This window comes from Galeopterus variegatus, unplaced genomic scaffold (assembly GCF_000696425.1).
Source record: "Galeopterus variegatus unplaced genomic scaffold, G_variegatus-3.0.2 Scaffold1362, whole genome shotgun sequence".
Lineage (NCBI taxonomy): Eukaryota > Metazoa > Chordata > Mammalia > Dermoptera > Cynocephalidae > Galeopterus > Galeopterus variegatus.
The window spans coordinates 307,656-316,970 of NW_007727473.1; the positions used below are offsets into that span (position 1 = coordinate 307,656).

General features: G+C 38.2%; 1 protein-coding gene across 1 annotated transcript in view; it reads left to right on the plus strand.

Moving 5' to 3' along the window:
- Positions 1-811: 811 nt before the first annotated feature.
- The window catches only part of ZNF227 (zinc finger protein 227), a 15,193-nt gene continuing 6,689 nt past the window's right edge, over positions 812-9,315 (plus strand). The window contains 6 exon segments of the mRNA XM_008576527.1: positions 812-995; positions 1,346-1,507; positions 4,169-4,241; positions 4,695-4,756; positions 7,499-7,625; positions 8,387-8,470. Coding sequence (XP_008574749.1) covers positions 4,697-4,756; positions 7,499-7,625; positions 8,387-8,470 — 271 coding nt within the window. The 5' untranslated portion in view covers positions 812-995; positions 1,346-1,507; positions 4,169-4,241; positions 4,695-4,696.

Consider the following 9,315-nt stretch of genomic DNA (forward strand, 5'->3'; position numbering starts at 1 on the left):
GAGAGCGGTGCGGGCGACACCACACCAAGGGTTGCAATCCCCTTACCAGGCCCGAAAAAAACAAAAAAAAAAAAAAAAAAAAAAACCACCTAAATTTCAAGTCAGCACTGCTCCCTTCCAAAAACTTTCTTGAAGGGACAGTCGCTGGCCAGCCAATAAAACCCCGTTTTAAATTCTCAATTGGGTGTTCTGGTTCCTTTTCCGTCTGGCAGCCTCACAACATGCCCTCCACTACTATGAGAGGTTGATCCAAGTCTACCCTTCAGCAAGTCTATGCTGAAGCTTATGTTTTCACTTTCATTAGGTCTAGTTGTACTCAGCAGGTAAGTTATTCTGAATTATTTGTGCTGTTAGCAGAAGTGGAAATCTACAATATATTCTGCTTACTTTGCATGTTTTGGTCTTTACTCTTTTTGTAGCTGAACAGTATCATTCCTATTAGTTGATCTTGTTAAATGTAAAAACTGCAAATTAAAGGCTATCATTTTTTCTTTCTTTTTTATACTGGTAGGTATAATTCTATTAGTAAAGGATCACATGATCTGTTTCTTACTATCATTCTCCTAAGCCTCCAACTCGTTAAGTATTTGCTGGGTTTTTTGTTTAATTGTGAATGAGAAAAAGACAAACTCTATTGGCGTCAGAGAACCGCAGGAAGTCGGGAAGGGGATTCTGGAAGTTGTAGTCCGGAAGCTCCGAGAATTTGGAGTTGTTTCTCGCTCGCTCGCTCCCTTGTTCCTGGGGCTTCTGGGAAGTGTAGTCCAGAAGCTCGGGCTAGTCAGAGCCACTTCCGGCCGGGAAAGCGAGGCCGCCACCATCTTTGTGGTCGGGGAGGTGAGTCCTCCCTGCATCCGAACCATCCCTCCGAGCTTTGCAGCCTGAGCGTGGGACTAGTCACTACCTGGCCATCAGTTTTAGGATGGAGACGTCTCAGCCGCCGGCAGAGGGCCGAAGTTTGGACTTCCTCGGCTCTCCTCCCCCGCTTACCGAGCAAGGTTGCCACTTCTATCGGTATAATTCCGAGCGGGTGTTTATGACGACTGAGCTCTAGCTTCCTCATCTGTAAAATCGCAGTAAAGATGGTAGTTACTGGGTAGGGTTGTAATTAGAATTGAATGAAGACAGGACATGTCAAAAGCTTAGGGCGGTGGTGGCTCCTGATAACGGGTTGGCTTTTGCTATTAATACGGTTGTTTCTTCACAAGCGCGTTTATTTCTCGAAGCCCCAGTGAAGAGAGAAATAAGATCGTCTCTGGCACAATCCCATGGCCCTTCTGTCACATCCTTCAGGAGACCGAGCTCTCACCGAACTTTTACTGATTTTTTTTTTTTTTTCCTTTTAAAGGAAGGATTGATTCACCCTGAGCCAGTGCCTGGGGATGCCCACTGTGTTTTATCAAGAAGAGAGACCCAGTCGTGTTAACTCACCGCAACCTTTTCTTCACCACCCCCGAATTCAGAAAGAGGAGGAAGGAGGGACTTCTTGGCTTCTCACAGCGTAGGCCAGGTGCGTACTACTGAACCCCCTACTTGTTCTGTCATCTCTTCTTTCAGTTAATCAGGTTTCCTTCAGTCAATGACTACTAGGAAAATGAAAAAATATTTGTTGAATAAATGTGAGAATGGGTAGGAGAGATACTTGGAAATGAGTGGTATTAATAACATTTTACCATGTTGATTTCAATGCGTTTTTCTAAGGAATATATACTATATTGATGAAGTAGGTCTTGTGGTTAACCCTATTGTAAAGATAAGGAAAATGAGGCAGAGCGTATGTTTTTTTACCAGGGTCATTCAACTTAATATTAGGAGGTGGATTTGGAATTCGACCCAGGCAGTCGTTTTTCAGAGCCTGTGTTCTTAATCCCAATGATATACACACCAAAAGGTAATCCACATAGCTAAAAGGGAGTCATCTGAAATCAGTCCTGGGAAGTTAGGTGGAACTTTACTGTGGAAGACCTCCAAAACTACACTGATGAGATTGGGATTAAAAAAGAACCCTAAAACATCTAATTTATTTAATTTGATTTCATGTCGAATAAAATATGTCATATTCTGGTTATAGACGTATTGAATAGTCATAGAGGTGTACTATCCAATCCAGTAGCTATAAGTCACATGTGCCTTACGAACTTTTGAAATGTGGCCAGTCCAAATCGCGATGTGCTGCAATGTGAAATACACACTGGATTTTAAAGACTTTGTACAAAAAATTAGTAAGATGGCTCACTGGTAATTTTTTGTATTGAATACATGTTGAAATGATAATATGTTTGATTAATTGGGTTAAATAAAATTAACTTCACCTGTTTTGTTTTCTTGCCTTTTTTAATGTCACTACTAGAGAATTTAAAATTACATATGTTACTCAGTTTATTTCTATTGGATAGTGATGTTATTAATAGATAATTCATAAAATATAAAAATTAATAAAGAAAAAATTAAAAATCACTTATGAAACTGCTAAGACTTTAATATAATTTTCTTTGGTATTTGCTATGCATACATTTATGGATGTTTCTCAAAATTGTCTTGGTACTGTATGTTATTTTTTTCTTACACATGGAAATTTCCAAGCGTATACAAATATAGAGCATAGTGAATCCCCATTTAATGAACACTTAATTTCAACATTTGCTGCGAACTATCTGCTCCACCTCCCGTTTTGTTTTTTGACTTGAGCATTTTAAAGCATATCACAGACATCAGGTCAGGTGTTTAAAAAATTCTGCCATGACCTCTGTGACTGAAGCTTTCTTTTGATATTTGCTTAGTATATCTTTTTTCATCCGTTTTCTTTCAATTTTTTGTCATTATGTTTTTGTAGGTCTCTTATAATTAGAATATATTTAGATTTTTTTAAATGCAGTCTGGGATGTTTAATTTGCTTGTATATGTATATGGAAATTTTTACTATATATACTTTTTAACTATATTAAAAGAGAACAAAAGGAAGCAATGCAAAGCATGGTAAATTAAAAAGATATTATCATGCTTTGCATTGCTTCCTTTTGTTCTCTTTTCTTGTCTTTAGTTCACTTTATTCCCTTTTACTTTTGCTTAACTGTTTTGGAATTTATATGGTCTTGTGTCATTTTTAACTTTTAAAAATTATTATCTCAGCAAATACATAATTTAATCAGCATATATTCTCATTCTGAAAAATATAAAGACTAAAATAATACTTAAAATTTGATGATGTTCCCTTTTTCTTTTTGTTTTTTATTCTTCAGTTGTGGGCTAGGTTATAGGTCTACTTTTTATTATAACCACCCTCAAAATTTGTCATTATAGTTCTTGGGCTTTTTTTTTTTTTAACAGATTATTATATTATCAACATATTTACAAATGTTTTCTTCCCATTGCTGCTTGTCATTCGTCTTTTAGGATTTGTGTAGTTACAAATTTTCTTTGTTTTTGTTCGGCTAAAATATCTTTGTTTCTTCCTCATGTAAATAATTGTTTAGTTGAGCATATAATTCAAGGTTGACGATTTCTTTCTTCATCTGGAGAAAATATTCAGTTGTTTAGGTCTCCATTCTGTAGCCCTGTTTCTGTCAAACCAGTTGTCATTTCTTTCAGGTACACTATATTTTTCTTCCTGAGAACTTTAAGATTATTGATGTTGTTGTTTTCAATTCTTAGCGTTTGCTTAGTCTTTTGCACTCCTGAGTTTTACAATGATTTGTTAGTTTAGAAGTGTATTTATTTTTACTCATACTGTTCATAATTTCTATATGTGAAGTCATATCTTTTATCAATTGTGGGAAATTTTCAGCAATTATCTCTTGAAATAAGACCTCCCTGCCATTTCCTTCATTCTCTTCTTCTTTTGCTCCTTAGACAAATGTTGCAACTTTTCACTTCATCTTTGTGTTTCTTGGTTTTTCTGTTGTGTCTTTATCTCTTTGCAATGTGTTTTCCTTTATCTCCACGCACATAGGACAAAAGGGATTTACCAATTAGCCTTTTCGGGCTTCTTGATGTAAATTGATCTGAAAACTAATACCAATGTCAATAAAATATTACTAGTTAGGCAAGAAATTACTAGTAAGAAGAAATTTAAAGTCAGAATTAGGCTTTTCAGAAATTAAAGGTGACTTTTATAGCAGAACAATATTTGCAAACAGTTTATGATGCAAAGTATCATTTGCTTTTTTGGTAGCTATCAAAGAAAGGGACTCCTGGTTCTTAGAATTTTCCATCTACTCATTTAATCCTTGGAGCAACCCTATGAGGTAGGTATGATTTATGATTCTTATCCTATCTTCACTGTACAGAAGGCAGAAGTGAGACCCAGGGAAGTTTTTAACATTTCCAAGGTTACACAGATCACAGATGGTAGGTGTCATTTCTAGGAACTAAACCCAGGCACTTGACTCTAGAGCCCACTTTTTTTTTTTACAGCCCACGTGTGGTTACACTGCCTGTCATTTCCTACCATACCCATGATCAGAAATCTTTACAGTAGGGATACTGCATTGATTATGCACATTGTTCACTACCCAACAGCACCGAGCTGACAGGCCTATTAGTAGCTGGAATCTAGTCCATGCTCTGGTTGCTTATTAAACTGTATGTGGCTGCATCTGTCTGGATATAGGGGTACTCTTGTAATAATTTCTGTAAAGATCCATATGGGCTAATGGCAGCTCTGGCCTGTGTCTCATGGCTTCTTTGGTCTTCTCCAGTTATGCCTTCTCAGGACTTTGACCTTCCCCAGAAAGATCAGGAGGTAATGACCAAGTTTCGGGTAAGTAAGGTATTTCTTTCTGTCTCTTAAGATGTAATTTTATTTCTCAAAGATAAGGTACATCTTTTTTTTCTTGAGAAGGTTCATGGAAAACAACAGATCTTCAGTGCCTGTTGAGTGCCAGATGTGCACGTGTGCGTGTGCGCATTTTGTTTTGTTTTAGCTTATCACCTTTACTATTTTACCAAACAATTGTTGGAAAAATAACAGAAATTTTAAATGACCACAAATAATTTCTATCATGCTGTTTATAAACTGGCTTATTTTGCTTTCCTATGTTCTTGCTTCATATACATTTGAAACTATATATTCGCATTAATGGAATAGATGAAATTTTGAATTGTGCTTTCTTCACTTTATCACCATCCATTAAATTGCAGTATCTTTAAAAAACTATTCCTTATTCAGACTTTCAGAGAATTTAAGAATTTTACTACTTTAAGATAAATGCAGCAAGATTTTTTCCACATGTAAGCTTTGTCCTCAAAAAACCATTCAGTTGGAATTCTACATTATTTGTCCTTAAAGTTTTAGGAATTCTAAATTGAAGAGTTTCATGTGCAAGTTTCATGTTGGTTCCCTCAGATGTTTTGCAAACAGTACATCCAAATGTTTTTATAGAAGGAGAGCTATATTTTTTCTTCCCTTGTGTGTGTATATATTTTCTTCATTCATCTATTTTATCTCTTGTGTTAATTTTATCAAAGTAACTAAATGTTCATAGCTTAAGGTCTAGTAGTACTTAACTGATTTGCCAGCGCTTTCCATCTGACATTGCATTATTCAGAGCACTGTGTGAGGACATCGGTGATTTATCTGCATTTTAAACATGAAGAAACAAATGTGGGAATTTCTTATAATTGCTCAAATTCTCCCAGGTAGCTGATTCATGGGACTCTGAAGTTTCTGATTATTAGGTTAGGAATATCTAGCATTCCATTTTCATGGAAAGGTAGAGAGGGCAAAAGAGTTTTCCTTTAGGAGACCTGAATGAATATCATGGAAGCACCTCACATGACTTTTGAGAGGTAGACCCCAACAATGTCCCATCTCAGTTTCCACCTCAGTGCTTATCTCTTCTCTACTAGTTGTGTCTCTCAGTGATTCCGTGAACCTAGATGTTCAAGCATAGTTTTGATATATATGTTAAATAAATTTCCTTGCAGCAAAATATATCAGGCACAGTAGTACAAGATAATAGCCAATTGGTGGGATATACTTAAACATTAGATAAAGGTTTAATAACTTAAATTCTTGGTTAAGATTAGTAAGATAAAGAAAAACCCAAGGGGCTGGCCGGTTAGCTCAGTTGGTGAGAGCATGGTGCTGATAACACTGAGGTCCAGAGTTTGATCCCTATACCAGCCAGCTGCCTCCCAAAAAACCCAACTGGAATATGAAGAAATGAATGAGTGTCATAAAGAAAAGGAAGCAAGTGTATGAAAAAATAGTAATCTTTATTAATAATTACATCTGTGCAAATGTTAATAAAAGATTTATTTTTTTCGTTTAAATTGTCAAAAAAAATTTTATAAAAAAAAAAATTAAAGGGTGGGATGGTTAGCTCAGCTGGTTATATGGCGATGTTATAACACCAGGGTCAAGGGTTTAGATCCCCGTATCAGAAAGCCATAAAAATAAAAAGTAAAGAATAAGAAAGAATTAAGTCCTATTCTGCCAGGTCTAGAGATTCAGGAAAGCTTGTACTCTTCAATGAAAAGCAAATTAGGAAAACCTTTTGAGAAGAAACTCTGCCGTTACGCTTTCAAAATTTTAAAAGTGAATATTCTATGACTTTCCAATCGCTACTTTTTGGCTAAGATCTCTGTAAAACGATCTTTGCAGCATTGATTATAAGTAAAAATCTGGGGCCAGCCTGGTGGCGCACTGGAGAGTGCGCTGCTTGGGAGTGCGGCGGCGCTCCCGCCGAGGGTTCGGATCCCATGTGGAGACCGGTTCCCGCTCACTGGCTGAGCGCGGTGCGGGCGCGACACCGAGGGTCGCGATCCCGTTGCCGGTCCCCGGTGTGGGCGCGACACCGAGGGTTGCGATCTCGTTACCGGTCAGTAAAAAAAGACAAAAAGGAAAAAAAAATAAGTAAAAATCTGTAACTAATTGTATATTATTTAGATTGGTTAAAGATAAATCGTCAGTTCCAAGGAATACTGTTCTATGCAGTCACAAAATGGAATGAATGAGATCATAATAATATTAATTGTTCAAATTTATCGAACACCTGTGAAGTGCTAGGTGCCATTCTAAGTGCTTTACATATATTCACTCATCTAATCCTTTCAAGCACCTTATTTTTTAGGTACCATCATAGAGAAGAGGAAATTGAGACAGTGAGAGGTTAGGAATTTGTCAAAGGTCCTATAACTAGGGAAAACCAGAATCTTGAAATTTGAACTCAGATAGCCTGACTCCAGAGCCTGTGTCTTAATCAACTGTGAATGCTGTAGTAGGGGAATATGTCTTGAAAACATGGAAGAGCTATATACCTGTCCTGGAAGGTTACCAAAGGCCTGTGCACTTTGCAAACACTAAAAACAGTGATAACATCTAGAAATTGTGGGGAGGTGGGGAGGAGACAGTGAGAGAGGGGCAACCGTCAGAACTGTAAACTGGGATTTCAGAATCTGCAACAATTTTTTTTATAATCCTTTTTATTCTAATCTGTGTTGCCCTTCATCCAGTGGAGGTTGGTTGTAAGATCGAAGGTATATGTGTTTGATGTTGTAGGGGGCAGTGACATTCAAGGACGTGGCTGTGGTCTTCACCAGGGAGGAGCTGGGGCTGCTGGACCTTGCCCAGAGGAAGCTGTACCAAGATGTAATGGTGGAGAATTTCAAGAACCTGGTTGCAGTGGGTGAGGATAGGCTGAGACTGAACCTCAACTTCCTTGAGAGTCTGTGTCCCCAGTTGTTCAAGGCTTTGAACCTTTTGAAATGGTTCCCTACTCTTGAAGACAAAAGCTTTTTTGATCCCTGGGACAAAAGGGATAGGTTTTTCTGGTCTTTGGCAATGTTTGGAGGCAGTTGGTTGTCACAACTGGAGGGAGGGGTGCTACTCACATCTAGTGGCCAGGGATGCTGGTAAACTTCCTACAATGCACAGGACAGCTCCCCACAACAGAGAATTAGCCAGTCCAAAATATCAGTAGTGGTGCAGTTGAGAAATCCTGATTTAAATGAACTGTAAATGGGTAACTTAACTTCCATGCTTTGTCTTTCAAATACTTTGTCTTTCACATTATGGTTGTGACCCATTGGTGGGTCATGAAATCAACTTAGTGCATTGTATTGGCATTTGAAGTAGATAAGATTAGAAAATATCAGAGTTCTTTATCAAGAACTGCACACATTGCAGCAAAAACTGTGACCATTTTCTGTGAGTGGTGTGAGACACAGTTTTGGAAATGTGATGAAAACAAACATTGGCTAAATCTAATTCGATCTATATATACACATGAACTAGGCCACGACCTGAATTTCTTATAACAGTTCATGATGAAAAAATTCTTAAAATATCACTTTAGAGGTTCTGAGGATCATAGGATTTGGACAAAAATGTATTCCAGTTGTGTGTTCACTTTAAACGTATATATATCTCTCTCTACCTTTTTTATAGGGCATCTTCCCTTCAAACCAGATATGGTATCTCAGTTGGAAGCAGAAGAAAAGCTTTGGATGATGGAAGCAGAAACCCAAAGAAGTGGGTATTCTGGTGAGAACTATGTGGCTATTCTTTTGGGTACTAGCTAGTCAGCTTCTCTCCACGTCCACGATCACACCCTTGTCTGGGTGCCATCACCTCTCACCTAGATTAGGACAACAGCTTCCACACCAGTCTTCATGCTTCCTCCCATGCACTCCTATAATTTATTCTCTATATGGTGGCTGGGGTGATTCTTTAAAAAAGCAAGTTAGATATCTGCCATTCTTTTGCTCAGAACCCTCCAAAGCCTTCCCATTTCACTCAAAGTCTTTATAACCATACTGCAAGACTCTACCTGATCTGTTTCCTCACCAAGTTTCTCTTTGATCTCCTGTCCTTTTTCCCCTAGATCGTTCTGGCCATACTGACTGCCCTTGGAGTGTTTCTCAGACATGCTGAGTTCTGTTCTGTTTCATGGCCTTTTTTAGTGTTCTTGTGGGGGTTTTTCTGGTGGCTGGCCAGTATCCTTGGAGTGTTTCTCAGACATGCTGAGTTCTGTTCTGTTTCATGGCCTTTTTTAGTGTTCTTGTGGGGGTTTTTTTGGTGGCTGGCCAGTATAGGGATCTGTACCCTTGACCTTGGTGTTATAACATACACTCTAACCAGCTGAGCTAGCCAGCCAACCTATTTCGTGGTGTTTGACTAGCTCTCCTCTCTGCCTTGGTGTCGTAGGGATCTGTACCCTTGACCTTGGTGTTATAACATACACTCTAACCAGCTGAGCTAGCCAGACAACCTATTTCGTGGCGTTTGACTAGCTCTCCTCTCTGCCTTAGTGTCAAGTCCCCCTAGCCCCTTCCTTACTTCCACTCAGGTGTTTGCTCAAATTTCATCTTATCAGC